A 17712-nucleotide genomic window follows, 5' to 3' on the forward strand; every position below is an offset into this window, starting at 1 on the left:
GAAGGTTTCACTGGAACTTGCTAAATGTCTCCACATTAGAAGACTTTACCGAGCTAATGATTCACATGTGTGCAAACTGGTATGAAGCGAGTTGACAGCTATCGAATGTTGTGGAGAGGAGGCTGCTGGTCTCTGCCAGTTTGCCCCAAAATACACTGTTGTCAAAGGGGTCCAAAGGAAGTGTCAGGTCTTATGAAACCAGAGCCACGACTCCCCCGTTGAAAAAAAGGAGCAAGAATGAACAGGAAGCAGGAGAGCGGACTGAGACAGAGATGGCCTGACATACTAAGCATTACCATAATTGGCTTTTCTACATGATAGGACAGAGGAAATAATAATGTCATTTTATTTACAGCCTTCTTTCTGCTGAAACACACACACACTCATGCACGCTGTCCAGGTCAATGCCACACACTGATCAGGCCTGTCCAACGCCATCAGAGGTGAGTGGCAGGGAATGGAGGAGTCGGTGACAAAGCGAAACGGGAGAAAGAAATAAGACTGCCACGCCACAGCTCCTACTTTGAAGGGCCGCTAAGCGTTGTGGCGGAGCCTCGCCGGCCGGCCGGCTGCTGCTGCCGCGCTCGGCATGTTGGGTAAATCAGCAGGGTGAAAGCTGGCGGAATTGGACATTAGCACTGCAAATGAGAGCCGGGATTGCCCTATTCTCTGAGACAACATGAATAAATGAAGGAGGTTTAAAGGGAATGCGTTTGCATCGTGGGCTGGGTTGGGTTCATTGTACCGGCACAATTTCACCATTTCCCAACATGCCTTGTTTAATCTCGACAAAACAGTCCGGACGTCTGTCAGTTTGGCTGTACGTGTCCGTCTTATAAACGTCACGCAAAAGTTAATCCTCTCTTTTAATCTGAATCCTTTTCTGCTTAGAAACACAATAGAATGATCTGATCGTAGGTGGGTCTTAATATCAGGCAAATAACAACCTCATGAATGTTATTTAAAAAAGACGTAAAAACCATGTGGGCAATACTAAGTACCTCCTTACTGCTTCTATTCTAGGTAAGAGGGCAAGCTTTAGCTGTGTGATCATTAGCAGGTGTGCACACATCTGTAAAAACAGATATTTTGGCATTTTGCTAAACTGAAACATCCATGTATGTTTTAACACAACGCCAAGAGATGCAGACATAAGCAGTGGTCAAAGAGAAGCGATTGTTGCCCCATCAATCCCAAAGGATTAAAAAAAGCCTTTTCAAAACTTCTGGAGTTCAACTTTCAACAGTAAGAAAAGATTATCTCAGGCGGTACTAACTTTAACAGATAAATGTACATTTATTTGATTATTTCTGTATTTCTTGCATAACTTTTTATCCTTTCTATCTAAGATGTTTAATCATATATAGTGTTTTAACTTCGTTAAACAAGAAACAAGAATGTATGTTGAATGTTGAAGGGGTGTGTGTGTGTGTGTGTGTGTGTGTGTGTGTGTGTGTGTGTGTGTGTGTGTGTGTGTGTGTGTGTGTGTGTGTGTGTGTGTGTGTGTGTGTGTGTGTGTGTGTGTGTGTGTGCAACTGGGGGATGTCCTACTGTGGTGTCACCTGTCTACAGCAGAGAATCCAGGACTTTGGGCAACAACAATAGTGACAGGCTCCTCTCCACACAGATGGCTTCAGCCCCCCCCTCAACCCCCCCCCCACACCCCCCCACACACACACTGGCACTCTGCATCCCTGCTTGCACCTGACACACCATGACACTTCAAATGTGCCCAAACACATGCACGCACACAACCAATCAGCCGCCCTAATTTATACACTAATACACTTACATGCATGCCGGAAATGTAATTAATTTAATGATTTATTTCACCTGTTTTCCTCCGGTTTTCAGATGTACACACATGGAAACGCACACCTCTTGTTTGTAGGCGTGAACACATCTTTCTCCCTCTCTTTTCAGAACTTGGTCTCTTTTGCCTATCCTTCCTGACAGCACAAAGTGGGCTTACGTTTTTGACTGACAACCACAACAGACACTTCCCTACCCTCCTCCCCTCCAGCCTCCCGTTTTAATCCCCTCCCTATCCCTCTCTCCCTCCCTCTCCTTTGCCTCTTTTGTTCTCAGCGACGCTCGAAAGCCGCCATGTCAGCATCTTTTCCATCTCTGATTGCCTTATTAGCCGGCGGTGGCACCCGCAGCTTTTCTGACACAGATGGTGAAGGAGGAGGCTTGAGCGGAAGGAGGGAGTGGGGGGGGTGGGTGTAGAGGGGGTAAAAAATGGCTGACTTGTGTTTGTTGTTGTTACTTTCCTCCTCCCACCACTTCTCGGGCTTGTTTGTGTGGACACTGACACCTCAGGCCGACACTGACACACTCCTGACACTGATGCCTGTCAAGGCAACATACGGAGGATGGCAAGGAAAGAGGAGAACTTAGTGTTGATGTGCTTTTCCTGGGCGAGAGAGTGTGTTTGCTCTGCTGTCAGGTTCCTATCTCTGTGTGAGAGAAGTTGTTTTGTCTTTAGCCTCCTCACCTTGATTGGGCCAAAGGTTCAAATACAGAACTAAAATGGGATCTCTAAAATGATTTCTTTATAGACTGTGTATAATGAACAGGGTGCAGTTAAGAAAAGAAGCACCATGGGAAACAGACATAATCACACACTCACACACAGCCAGGTGCAGGACCTCAAGCTTTTCCCAGCACTTACTGCCTCCTCAGAAAACATCAGGTATTATGTCCATTCCGATTATGGGGTAGAGAGCTACATGCTCTTTGAAGCTGACAGCACATCTGTCTCCTCGCCGGAGACCGACTCTGGCACCTCAGACAAGCATCTTATAGAGGGATGGATCAGGGAAGCTGCCGTTGCATTTCCAGCCCTGTATTGTTCCCTTCACAGGCCTCGGTGTGGTTTTTCTCTTTTAATCCCCCCCCACCTTATTTTTTTCTCTTTACATCCGTAATTTTTTTTAGATTTTACACTTAAAGAATTTTTGTTTTGATGAAATTTCAAGGCTGTTACATAGAGAGAGAGAGAAGCCGGCCATTTTCCACAGATAAAACAAAATTTCCCTCCCGCTTTAAAATGGCACACTTGACGCTGTGAGTGCTCAGGCAGCACAAGCAGTTACAACACTGCTTGTCATGTCCACTGGCCATTTCCTAACATCATGCTGTGAGGACTTCCACAGCCGATGCCAAGTCAACTCCGGCCAACCAGGGCTTGGCAAGGCTGATGCAGCTGGCATTTTCCTCCACTATGTTTTACCTTTTCATCCATAGTCTGCAAAAACACATTAAAAGAACTGTGCAAATCAAAATCAGGGACAGAAATGTTTATTTTACAGCAAGAAAAGACAACAAAATGTCACAGAAAGACGTCACGGCTTTAGGATGATCGTCATATTTATTAAATGTGCTGAAATGCTTCTGCATGTTATGCGCAGTGAATGCTTCTTATTTATTGGCTGGGTGTTAAAAAAGTCAATCAATTGCAGAATATGTACTTTTTTCTTATGTTATGAAAAGAAAAGTAACACATGACAGAACCTTTTTGTGTAGTTTTAATTCTGAAGATCTGCAACTTGCACAATTTAAAAATCTGCTGTTTTTGTTTTTAAACTAAGTGGAGGCATTTCTCTACTCATCTCTGCTCTTTACCCTTGCTGACTTGTGTTGTTCAATAGCTATATTAGGCAGTGCAGTGAAGAGGACTATCTGTCATTGTCAAACTGTGGATGTGTGCCACTTCATCACTGCAAACCTTTGTCTTCTCTTGAGACCACTGACAAAAATCTCTTAAGCATTATTGCATCCACCACCCACATGCAGTGGGTGGTGCAGTCTGGTGTGCGGTGTGCATTACAGTACCAACAGAACAGTATCTAACAGAACTTTTCTGTCTGTCTTGTTTTCCAGCTTATGGACCTGAAGATGAATTATCAGTGGGCAAGGCTGAAGAAGAGGAACATCTGCAAGACGATGGCCTTTCCCTTGATGGTCAAGATGCAGACTATCTTTTCAATGATGACGACGATGCAAGAGATCGTTACAGCTGCCAGAACTCTCCACTCAGCAATGGCACTAACCCAGATGCGGGGTATGCTTCTCCCCTCAGCAACACCAGTGATCAGCTGGTGGACCTAAAGACCACTGCTTCCCCCTGTAGTGAGCAGGACAAGGTAGAGGAGAAACTTGAAGAAAGCACTGAATCCATCAATGGCCTGTCACTACAGGATAGTCTGGCAAAAATGAAAGCTGTCTATGCAAACCTGATCTCAGATGCCTCCTGGTCCAGCATTGCTCTGGACATGCTCAAAAGTAAACAAGGGGACAATTTTGCAGCTAGCAATGGCAGCAGCAGTGATCATAAAGGGAGCAATGGGTTCCTGAGTGGCCACAATTCAGGCAACATTCATGTGAAGAGCAGATGTAGCAGGGTCAACACCCCGACCACGACTAATGTTACTACCAGCAGCACCACTGCAAGAATGGTGTCAAGCCACGTCAACAGTGGCATCAATGTAAGCTCCAGCAGCACAGGAGGGTTAGCCTATGACTGGCATCAGGCAGCTTTGGCTAAAACTTTACAGCATGCTCCATACCAACTCCTTCCTGAGCCCAGCCTTTTCAGCACTGTGCAGCTTTACAGACAAAACAATAAACTTTATGGCCCAGTGTTTACTGGAGCCAGCAAGTTTCGGTGTAAGGACTGCAGTGGAGCCTATGACACTTTGGTTGGCCTCACCGTGCATATGAATGAGACGGGCCATTACCGTGATGACAACAAGGATACAGAGGATGATCGAAGCAAGAAGTGGTCCAAGCCACGCAAGCGTTCCTTGCTGGAGATGGAGGGCAAAGAAGATGCTCAAAAGGTTCTCAAATGTATGTATTGTGGCCACTCTTTTGAATCCTTGCAAGATCTTAGTGTTCACATGATCAAAACAAAACACTATCAAAAAGTGCCTCTAAAAGAGCCAATGCCAGCCCTCACCTCGAAGCTGGTACCCCCAACCAAAAAAAGAGCATTTCAGGACTTGATGTCTCCAAGCTCACCAGAGTCCGTCTCATCTGGCATCCTCCTGGGAGATTCTCCCAAAGACCAAAAAGTGGCTAATCCCTATGTCACTCCTAACAATCGTTATGGTTACCAAAACGGTGCCAGTTATACCTGGCAATTTGAGGCAAGAAAGGCACAAATTCTTAAATGCATGGAATGTGGCAGTTCACATGACACCTTACAACAACTGACAGCCCATATGATGGTCACAGGACACTTCCTTAAAGTCACAAATTCAGCCTCTAAAAAGGGTAAGCAGTTAGTTTTTGATCCTATAATTGAGGAGAAAATTCAGTCAATTCCTTTGCCCCCTACCACCACGCGACTTCCTGCGCCCAATGGTAAGTCAGGACTTGATTCCCCGTTGAAGCCAAACAGCCACGAAGAGCAACAAGAGGAAAAGAACCACGAAGAGAAAGATGAAATGAAAATGGAAGTATGGGATAAAGAGAAAAAAATTAAAGAGGAGAAAGAAGACCCCTCTGAAAAATCTGATAAACCTGTAAAGGCAAGATCTTACCGGTATCTCACAGAGGAGGACTTGGAAGAGACACCTAAAGGTGGCCTAGATATCCTAAAGTCTTTAGAGAATACGGTTTCAAGTGCAATCAGCAAGGCCCAAACAGGAACACCAACATGGGGTGGATACCCCAGTATTCATGCTGCCTATCAGCTCCATGGATCTTTGAAGTCTACCTTCTCCTCGTGTACACAGGTTCAGCCTTTGTTTAGCAGTACCAGTCTGAAGGTAATGTCCTCTGATTTGAACACCCACCAAATCCACTCACCAAATAGCCCATCTCCACCTCCAAGTCACAAAAGCAATGTCCTTGCCATGGAAGAGCTTGTGGAAAAAGTGACGAGAAGAAGTTCAGTCAAGAAGGAAAAGGAGGAAAAGCCTGCAGAGAATAAGTGTGGACCTACAAAGTCTCCCCTACCTAAGGACCAACAGGCTTTAGCCAATCCAGAATACCTCTCAAAGCCAGTGAAGACCACGGTGGAGGATACAAGTGAGCCTATAAAAGAAGGGGATCAGGCTAAAGAGCCCAAAACAGATATAAAGATAAAAAGTGACCGTGAATCACCAGAAAAACCCTTAAGCAATGGCTGCAATAACCTGGGCATCATCACCGAACACTCCCCGGAGCAACCGATTGTCAGCCCTCTTAGTGCTTTGCAGTCCGTTATGAACAACCACTTAGGGAAAGCTTCAAAAGTGGCTACCCCCTTTATGGACCCCTTTGCAATGCTTTATAAGATGAACAACTCTGCTCAAAGTAAACAAGTAGAACCTGTAAGTCAATACCACAATGATTTTGATGACCAGCCCATAGACCTAACAAAGTCCAAAAACAATAATGGCAGTGCAGCCAAGGCTGCCCCAAACAACAACATAAACAACAGCAAACTGATTTGCAAAACCTTCTCTCAGTCATCATCCCCACCTCTTCGAGAGAATGCTTTAATGGATATTTCAGACATGGTGAAAAATCTGACGGGTCGTTTAACACCAAAGTCTACAACTCCATCTTCTGTCTCTGAGAAATCAGAAAATGATGTTTGTACTTTTGAGGATGGCATAGAGGAGCTGTCGCCCATCCAAAGAAGGAAAGGCCGACAGTCAAACTGGAATCCCCAGCACCTCCTTATTCTCCAGGCCCAGTTTGCCTCAAGTCTTCGAGAGACTCCTGAGGGAAAGTTTGTAATAACTGACTTGGGACCTCAAGAACGGGTCCACATCTGTAAATTCACCGGCCTCTCCATGACCACTATCTCACATTGGCTGGCCAATGTAAAGTACCAGCTAAAGCGGACAGGGGGTACAAAGTTCCTCAAAAATATTGACTCTGGACAACCTCTGTTTTTGTGCAGTGACTGTGCGTCTCAGTTCAGGACTCCGTCGTCATACATTCACCATTTGGAGACCCATCTTGGGTTCACTCTGAAGGACCTCTCAAAGCTTTCCGTAGACTTGCTAGATCAGCAGGCTGTCAGCAGGATTGAGGAGAAGATGTATAGCTCATCTGGACTCACAGAGGAAGACACTAACTCAATATATCAGTGTAAACTCTGCAATCGGACATTCGTGAGCAAACACGCAATCAAATTGCACCTTTGTAAAACACACGGGAAGTCGGCAGAGGACCATCTCATCTTTGTGAAAGAGCTGGAAAAGTTTGATAAACAGTGAAGTCAGATAAAGGTTATAGAATTACAGATTACTGTTGCACTAAAACCCTGAGCTACAATCTGTCATTACAGATAGTGCCATAACTCTAAAAACACAAGAGCTTTAATACCGTCTATTATAATTATTCCTTTTATCGTGAATGGCAGGAACTTGCTCTGACGAGGCTCTACTGTAAGCCACATTTAAAAGCTGGAGTTGTGGTGGCAAAATTGCATCAGATCAGTTCAACAGACATGGCACTATGCAGTCAATGACTGATTGTTGCATCTCCAACGCGCTGCATTTTATCCGAGCCTTCAGGAATTGTCCATCTGTTGTTTTAAAACTGGTCCACACTTGTTTTGCCCACTGGTTCTGAATAATTCCTTTGGGATAAATATGTCAACACAACTTGCATATTATTTATGAAGCAGTTTGTGCATGTTTTCATGTAAAGCAGTGATTTTTATCATGTTTAATTAAATGTCAACCATGACGAAATGATGTCCCTGTTTAACAGTTTGGACCCAGCTGATTATATGAAGTTAGATAGAGAAACTAAACTGATGAAATGTATGAGTAAAATAAAAGGCCCTTTTTAATTTTAGTTCCCATAAGGAACATTTGGGAACTATTTATAATATTGGTTTCTTTTTCACATTAAATCACAAAAATGTTTAAAAAATGTTCCAAGTAATTGGTTTTTGTTAATTAAATATAATTTGCAGGTTGTTTAAACATGTACAGTATTTGCATACATAGGTCACTCATTTTATTATTGTGAAGCTACGGTTGTAAAGTTGATGAAATTTAAAATGTATTGTATGAATAATCAACAAGTACATGTGAGTCGGCATATCTTGCTCTTTACAGTTCAATATTATTTGTACTGTGTGCATTTTTACAATGTTATTTTCTAGACCAATATGGGGGACTATTAAAGAGCTACAAAATATTGTTGGACCAAAATGTCCTTTTTTTCAGTGAAAAATAGGTCCCTCAGTGTGGTTTATATAAAAATGAACTCACAGGCATCTGATGTAATGCTTATGACTGTACATAAGATTTTGTTCTTCAATGACAGATTTCCAGGTTTTGTCATTAACTCGATGACAAAATTAATTTGTCATTAACTCGAATGACATTCTTTTGTCTTCAGTTGTAAAATAAAAATGTCCTGGATTAAGCTATGGTGTTTTGTGATGTATTTATATAAAAACTATACACACTGTAGTTCAGAACAGGAAGCAGAAAGGGTTTAACTGTACATGAATGATGCCTCACTTGATCTAGTTGAATTGAATTTAATCAAAAACCTCAGGATTTGTATTCTGTCTGATTACAATAATTCCTGTTGTGCACACCCCTGTTTCGGAGAGAAAAGAAAGACAGAGAAGTTTGGCGTGATCCTCAAAACCTTTCCAGCCAAACAGGCACAGGGGACATATGCTGTTTGCACAGGACAGATCTGTGACCTCTTAAACTTGGTCTGTACAGGAACTCTACTGTCCCTCTTGTTTTGCAGTGCCAACTATTTCGGTGCAGCACTCCACTGTTGTCACCATCATCCTTACAGGTCTGAAATAGGAAGGTGAAGTTTGGTGTTTGGTTTGGTCTTAATTCTAAGAACTGCATTATGAAGCAAGATTAGCGCGGTAATAAACAGTTGTTGCTAAAAGTTAATTTGCTGATGTCATTAGCTTGGCAATGCATTTTCTTAGGGAGTGGGGGTGGAGGTGGGAGTGTTTTCACCTGTGAGTGTATACTGCATATGTGTCTTTGAGCGCACATCATAGCAGAACTCCGCCATGAGCAATTCTCAGAGCTGGGAGAACTGTAAATGCACAACCAAAAACATTTTTAGCATGTTAATTTTCTGAGAGTCAGGCCCAAATATCTCAGAAATTCAATAAAAGTCTCCTTTAATCTCACTACTCACACCTGCCAGTGGTCGCTCAGTGTACGTTTCCCGTGATGTCTCGGGTATCATACGCTACACCATTGGACAGCTCTTGTTTTCTACTTTCAGAAACTGTAATGATTTTTGATTTGCACCAAGCATTTGTGAGTAACGGTAGTGAGAAGCTGACGTTGCAAACATGTAACCATAGACTGTAAATACACATGCGACATGCTGGTGAATCTAGTCATACTTCAGAAGTACTGGAGGCCACGCATAGACTCGATATATATATATATATATATATATATATATATATATATATATATATATATAAATATATATATATATATATATATATATATATATATATATATATATATATATATATATATATATATATATATATATATATATATATATATATATATCTTTTCCTCTCAGGGGTTGCCACAGAGATTAATCTGCCTCCATCCAACCCCATCTTCTCCATCCTCCTCTCACACCAACTAACTTTACGTCCTTCTTCACTTCTGCCAGCTTTTGAGTTATCTAAATATATTAAACGGTTTAAAAGTCATGGTCATGGGAATTATTCTGCAATGCTGCTGGCGATAACAGGATGGTCTAACTTTCTTTTTTTTCTTATGAGTAGCATAGTTTGTACATTACATGAGTTAAATAAATCACATTTTTGACCGAAGGAATCATTTTTAATCTTTTATTATTAGTTGGAACATGCCTTAAACAATCCAAGGCTAATTTTAAAACCTAATAACCAAATAAAATGGTTTAAGTTATTGCACAATGTATTATGTGATATGACTCGATTAATCGCTTCAACAGTCATCAAATATTTGTTAGTTCTGGCCCTACAATAAAAGGTTTTAAGAAAATCCTTCAGTTTAGTGGAATGAGTGGGTTTAAAAGACTCTTAAATGACGTCCAGGTTTTAGAGTGTTGTAATAAAAAATGCCTTAGACTTACTTACTGTACATGGGGGGGCTTAGCTCAGCTGGTCAGGCTGAACGCATACAGTTGGTTGGTTGGTTTGGTTGAAATCATCATCTCTGCAAAAAATGGTTCCAGTCCAACTTACAGCAATTGCTATTTGTCATTTCACCATTCTCTCTCTCTCAATGTCGGCCTGTTAGATCAGACCCACGTCTAGAAAGATATAGGGTCTGAAAACGATCCACGGGGCCTCCACAGCCAACAGTTGCTTATCAAACTGGTTGTTTCATGCAGTTTGGTACCGCTACGACACATCAGAGCAACAAACAAGGTGACGGATTCAGAGCCACGGAAAAGAGTTAGTGGAGTTGTCAGCTAATTTTTTATACAACTGCCGTAGCCTGTTCACAAAACAGCATATACATCAATCTTGCAAAGTAATGACTTTGAGTGCCTTCTTCTGTTCAATTTTTGAATAAAAAGTCTGAATCTTTAAGTATTCAAGTATTATTCCTCAGCTGCAGCCATCTACCCTGCTTACATCCAGCTTAACCCCAGAAAATTCTCCAAGGATAGACTGATTTGATTGGCTCCCCATGACTTTTGAGAATAGATATTGTGCTCCAACGGATGGTACTGTAGCTAGACGTACCTGCAAATTTAAATGGCTTTGCAGGTATGTCTAAATTGGCCATTTCAATGTCCTTTCTGCACCCAAATGTCTCTTACAGAAATAAAGGTAAACAAACACACACACTTCCAGGGAGAAAGAAAATACGACTTTGTAACCACCGTACCCTTCAGACATCAATTTACATAAAAGAGACAAGCCAATCATACTCATCTACAGTTACCAGCAGCTAAAGAAAGGACACCTATTAAACTTCCCTATTAGCTAACATGCTCAATAGTTTCATAACTGACTAATGTATTAGAATTTAGAATTTATTAAAGGATAGCCCCTTGAGATGTACAGTAACATCTCATTTTCAAGGGGGTCCCAAGAAAACATACAACATTACAATATATCACATTACAGTACAGACATACATGATATAAAACAAACACAGACAGCTTGCTCATCCCCTCCCACACACAACCCCTACACACATAAGTCTAGTTACAAGGGGACTAATTGAATAACCGAAACAATGAGATAAATATAACAAGACAGAGAGGGGGAAAAAATTAAAAAAATAAATAAATCAATAAATAGAAAAAAGGACAAAAAAATACATAAATAAATTAAAAACATAGGCAATTTGTTTTAAGATGAAAGTATAATGACAACTTAAAACAATGAAAAGAGGAGGATGGACCTTTAAAATAAAATGATCTTTTACCAACCTCTTTTGAAATTCTAGGAACAAAGAAAAAAGGAAAATTCATATGTCTGAGTGAGTATGGAGAGTTATATGGAATCATGAGTTCTTTTAAATATGGAGGACAGTGAAAATAACCACATTTGAAAAGGAACTGAAGCCAGTGCCAGTAATATTTCATTGGTAGTAGGAGTCCATCTTTATACTGATCCAATGTCCAATGGAAGTCCAATGGAAATCCCTCCAAAAGCTGTTGGAAGAGGAAAACCAACAGTTTGTCTGAAGACATTTTTATACATGTAAGTAGATGAACTGTCCAAAAACAATTGGTTGCACGTTCCCTAAAAAGGCTATTATATATTATATATTTAAAGGAGCTTGAGGCCGGATTGTGGCAAGATTTATGAAAAAAATCCGTATACAATTTAAGTTTTCTAGTAATAATGTCAGATGAAGCGTTCCAAACCCAAAAGAATGATCCTCTAGTGTATCTCTCCTTTGCCTTGAACAGGCTGTGTGCTGCAAAATGTGCTGCAATTCGGTCCCGAATTTCCCGCGCTGGGCTGCGGATGTGACGTCACATGACGCTGCATGCACGTTCTCCCCGTTCTCCCGTGCCGGCTTCACTGTTGGCTGCAGTACCCCCAACGGCCGTCGTGGTGAAGGGTGGCGCTAGAGAGTCTCCTTTCTTTAAAGGAGCCTCAAGCTCCTTTAAGTGTTAAATAAGTGAGTTTGTTCAATTTAAGTTTGTTTGCATGAGCAAATTCAAATACACATAATCCCCTCAGAAAGCATGACAATAAAATATTAACAAATAAAATAAAATACATGCTTTTGACTGAACAGTAAAACACAGAACAGAGCTTTGGAGCTGAGCTAGTGAGACACCTGATAAAAGACCGTGACATGTCTCCAGTGAAAGTATTAAAGTTGACGCGCTCCCACCCCACGCAGCTCTTAAACACTAGCCTGAGGCATTTCTCCCAGGAAGAATAGAGCTCCCATGCCCCGCAGTATGCTTTATGTGAATGGGAACGTAGAAAGCAGCAACAGCAATTACAGAGCAGAGTTAATACCAGCATGCTGAATTATGCCGAAGTGTGAAACCAAGATGCCTGCTTCAACAGATGGATGAAACCCGTCATGAAGTAATTCTTAGGTTTTCTCTGCACCAAATAAAGTATTATCTTAAATTTCAGGGACACGTAGAAAGCCTTTTCAGCAAATTGAGTTCATTTTTCAAGTTTCTTTCCTCTTGGAACATTTTGTCGGAGCAAACAGCAACTTTCTGAGCGGAAACATTCAAATTCTAAAGAGAAATAAACACATTCAGAAAGACAGACTGGTTCTGAAGTGGTGTCTGGTCTCCGTACCTGTTTACCTCATGAATAACTTCATTGAGTTAACTTCCTCTTTAAGTTATTCCCTATTTATGATTGTGCTAAAGCTAAAGTTATGCGTTATTGTAAGGGTGAGGATGTGTTGAGTGAAAGGTGAGTTACAGAAGGGCCATGCATCATTTTGAGCTCGATTTTGAAGCTGCAAATAAAATTTGGAAATTGTCAACGAAAGCACAGGCCTGTCATGGTTCGATTAGTAGTCATAAATCACTGTGTGCAAATGTTTGACAGATGCATTTCGTAAAGCTCGCTGACATGTCACAGGTTCCCACCGAATTACATTAATATCCAGCACACTTTATACTTGGAAGGCTTGTGAGTGTGTGTGTGTGTGTGTGTGTGTGTGTGTGTGTGTGTGTGTGTGTGTGTGTGTGTGTGTATGTGTGTGTGTGTGTGTGTGTGTGTGTGTGTGTGTGTGTGTGTGTTTTAAGGAGAGTTCTAGACAGACTGGATAAGACCTTAATATGTGACTCGGCCTGTGATCAGGGGTGTACTGTGAGCTTAGAGCGGTTTAAAAACTCAATAGGAAGAATAGTGCGCGTCACAGTGAGCTCTCTACAGCAATCACACATCAGCATTGAGAATCATGCACTCTGACCTTAAAGGAGCATGAGGCAGGATTGAGGCAGGATTTATGAAAAAAAATGCGTATACGTTTTAAGTTTTCTAGTAATAATGTCAGATGAAGCGTTCCAAACCAAAAAGAATGAGTCCTCTAGCGTATCTCTCCGTTGCCTTGAACAGGCTGTGTGCTGCAAAATGTGCTGCAATTCTGGGCCCGAATTTCCCGCGCTGTCCTGCAGATGTGACGTCACATGACGCTGCATGCACGTTCTCCCCGTTCTCCCGTGCCGGCTTCACTGTTGGCTGCAGTACCCCCGACGGCCGTCGTGGCGAAGGGTGGCGCTAGAGAGTCTCATTTCTTAAAAGGAGCCTCATGCTCCTTTAACTTTGGGGATTTTCAATAATAATTTACAATAGTCTAAATAGATTTACCTTAGTGGCCTTATTAAGTAATATTATGGGAAACATTTGAACAGGAACGGTGTACAGGATTTGGGTGTTTAAGAACTATCCCAGTTGCCAGGGGAGAAGGACACTACATGTGAAATAAAGAAACAGTTAAAGCAGATTCTCTAGGTTTTGAGGTCCAGCATAGTTTCAAAAACGCTCAATCATCGACGTATCTCTCCATGACGAGGAACAGCGTTGCAAGGAATTTTCTTAAGAATCTTTATGGGTCTGAAACCGATCCCTCCTTTGGGGTAGGGCAGTGGGGTGGGGTGGGTATTAGTGATAGCATATGCCATCACACCTTTAGCTTGCTTGGTGCTTTCTACTGTATGTTATATTTCTTTAAAATGTAGGAAGGAATTGTTGTGCAAAATTTGTAGGAACTCCAACAAGGCTGAGACAAGTCCGTGCACTAGGTTCAGTACCTCAGCGCATCGCCAAAAGACTGGATGGTGTTTGAGTAGGCTGTAGGCAAAACATGACATACAGCCGTCTTGGTGTCCCCTCCAAGTCTGAGTCTTCTCATAATACCCATGTGGAAACAGAAATACTCCAACAATCCCAGTTGACCCCAGATGTTTCTTTTCTTGTTTCTCTTTTTCTGTTTGTGAGTCCTCTTGTTATGTTACTTTTCCAAAGTAATTTTCTTCCTCTAGTTATTGTCAGTTGACAAACATAGGTGCATGCCATCAGTAGGAGGCCTTAAGGCTGAGTTATGGTTCTGCGCCAAAACGACGCCGCGCCTACGCCGTAGGGTACGCGTCGACCCGTCACTGACGTCACTGACGTCACTGACGTCACTGACGTCACTCACGTGCACCTCCCAAAAATTGTAACTAAGCGTCGAGGCGACGCAGACCAAATGCAGACCGAGAGGGCTGTGATTGGTTCGCTTCGTAGCTTTCAGCGCTCTTTTCTTCGTGTATGTGTGATTTTTTTTTTGCACAATAGTTGTCCTTATCTCTTTGATTCACTGTGACCGGAAAAGTCGGATAAACCATCCAGGAAAAGATCGTGAACTAGCGGTCGCGGGGGGTATTGCACCGCGACAAAATGGAGTGACGGAGTCCGAAGGGTTCACGACGGCGTCACGGTGACGGCGTAGGCACGGCGTTGTTTTGACGCAGAACCATAATTCAGGCCTTAGTTGCCAGGTCAGTGGATCCTACTGGGGTGTGTCTGTGAGCGATGTCGCGGTAAAGGCTGTTGCTCTGGCTTGCTCTGGTACTGAGAACTAACATCTGCATGTGGAGTTACAGATGTTGGTGTTACATGTCAATAGGATGGTGCAGACTGTGTAGGACTCTATGTGACACACGCTTCACGTACTTTATCAAAGTACCTGGCTTACTTGTGTACCTTGTGGGAGGAAATGTGATTGGTTGCTTTTTGGTTTGATAATGTCGTGTTGGAAACACCGAGCGCTGCTACAACGCTCCCGTGTGAGAGTCCCACTATAGTCATCTCAGGGTATTTTAGCACTTCGGGTGGGAGTGGGGCTTTATTTAAAACGTAAGGAAGCGATGAAGCTAGATAATTGCACCAAAATGAGCTATCATGATTACTTCTTATAGAACAATAGAAACTACGACAGAACTGATCAACGCTGTACAACTTTCTAATCGTGTGATTGTTCTCATGCCAATGCTCGCCTGCTAATACTCAAAGGTGACTGTGTGTAGGAGTGAAGCTAAGAGCTACACTTACCTGGTGGACAGGTAAGAGGTTCATTAATGCATCCTGCTGAAAGAGTCACATTAAAGGCGGACACATCAGGATTGCTGCCAGGTTCTAACGGATCACTCTTCATGTCATTATCGGAGCAAATGCATTCTTTAAAACTTGAAACAAACTTTGATTTTTGCCTGCTGCTTTATAAAAACTTCATTGAGTTACAATGTTATGAAGCAAGTGATTAAAAACGAAAACGTGAAATTGCTCTTTACTTTCTCTGACAAGATGTTTCTCTACCTAGTCGATTCAGTTCATAAAATGCAAAAATGAACACTTTACTGTAATTGTGAATCCAATTTTATCCTCTTAACACTTTTTTCCCGCTATTGCGTTCCAACTCGCGCTAATTGTTTTTCCCATGTTGCTCCTGTCATGAAGCTTGTTAGAGAATTGCACTTTTGTACTAATATAAATGATCATCTCATCCCAAAGGAATGTTGGCAGGACTTGTGAGGTGTCGATCAGAACCGAACCCTCGTACGTGTCACGTAGCGGGTAAATATACCTGAGGTGTCAGAATGAGCTTTTCCTGCTGCAGGCATCCTGACAGTGAAACAATATAGCACCTTAAGTTTTTATGAAACCCTTAAGCTTCAATGCCACATTTGAAGAAAAAGCTGAAGGTTTAAAATCACCTGAGACATCTCATCATGGACAGAGGGTTGAATCTGATTGCTTGTTGACACGTTTTGTCCCCGCTGAGATCTGCAGGCAGTCAGAAGTGTCTTGTAAAGTGTTGTGTACCTGTCAGGAATCAGCCTTGTTTTGGAAGATACAGACGACATAATTCATCAGGCCGAGCCACGGGCTCTTGAAGAATGGAGAAGTGACAAAGTGGATTCTTTTGAGAATAATGATGGCTGTCGCCATTCTGAATGGATGGAGTGTCTTTCTGTGAGCTATCAAAGCCGGTTTCCAGTGCAGCGGAGCCCACAGGTGGGACGCGCCACACATCAATGTTGTGTCAAAGCGTCTTCAATATTGAGACATTTATATGAAAGTGCATCTTTGTAAGAGTTTTCTGTTATTGAACCACTCTACGGTCGAATTTAATGATTTTTTTTTTTACTTTTTAAAGATGACAATGGACCTGAAAAGGCTGGAGTCTGCGGTGCTCTTGTGTTCTTTTTTACGTGTTATTTTCTGCTCTGGTAGGTCCATCTAAATGTCTCTGGGCAGCAGCGTGTCTGTCAGCATGTTTATGAACAGACTCCGCATGTTCCTGCTGGAGACCGAACACGTGCTATTTAGCACCTCAGAAAAAAAGTAAATAGGTTACACTCATGCTGCTGCCATTCCTCCCCGCAACATTCCTCATTATTTTGAACTATTCTTGGTTTTGGTTGCCAGGTTTGAATGTCAAATGTCAACGTTTATTTCATCTTGAGCTGTGCAAGGAACTGCTGTCGTGCGGTTGGGTTTTACTCTCTCGGACAGTGTGATGAGTCTCATTCACATTCTGTCCAAAGCTGGCATCATTTGCATGAGAATAAGCCCAAACTCTGCAAACGTGACACGTCCCAGACAAGGGATCACAACTCGGCTGTCATATTAGGCCGGTAAATTCAGGTGACATGGATCCAGTGTCCTCATCTGGGCCAACCTGACAGTGGTTCATGTTCTCTGCTGTCTTTTATGTGAGGGGCTTTGTGAGTGGGGGAGGGGGGGGAGGGTGCTTTTAATCAGCATGACGAAACCTGCCACCCCCCAGCATACACACACACACACACACACACACACATACGTGCACACATGAGAGTGGGCACATACTGAGGGGCAGTGGGCTGGCCGTTATGCCATCATTAGTCCAAGCCTACACGGCAAGCTCCTGACACATGTCGAAGGAGCCTCGTTCGACCTACAGAAGCTGCATCCGCATTATGCAAAGGCAGGAGTGTCTATACGAGCGCTGCGACTGTCAGGGGCTTGAAGAAGAACTGAGGGAGGAAGTACAGAGGCCCGCGCGGGGAGAGAGGGGGGGGGGACGAAGGAGAGAAGCTGCAAATCAATAAGAGGAGAAATCTATTTTAAGTCGTGATTATGAGCTGAAGAGTCTCAACTTATCTGAATAAATAAAAAAGTTGGCCTTTCATGCGGAGATGTTGAGGGAAGAATGTTTTAAGCACCACTTTAATTTCACCGTGTCCGTGGTTTACTGGGTACAACAGAGATCTATCTATCTATCTATC

At 42.5% G+C, this 17712-nt stretch overlaps 1 protein-coding gene across 1 annotated transcript in view; it reads left to right on the plus strand.

The window, feature by feature from the left end:
* The window catches only part of LOC133461464 (teashirt homolog 1-like), a 30952-nt gene extending 22580 nt beyond the window's left edge, over positions 1–8372 (plus strand). The window contains exon 3 of the mRNA XM_061742393.1: positions 3886–8372. Within this exon, the coding sequence (XP_061598377.1) occupies positions 3886–7220 (3335 nt within the window). The 3' untranslated portion in view covers positions 7221–8372. The remainder of the gene's footprint in view (positions 1–3885) is intronic.
* The last annotated feature ends 9340 nt before the right edge of the window (positions 8373–17712 follow it).

The sequence above is a fragment of the Cololabis saira genome, chromosome 15, assembly GCF_033807715.1.
Source record: "Cololabis saira isolate AMF1-May2022 chromosome 15, fColSai1.1, whole genome shotgun sequence".
Lineage (NCBI taxonomy): Eukaryota > Metazoa > Chordata > Actinopteri > Beloniformes > Belonidae > Cololabis > Cololabis saira.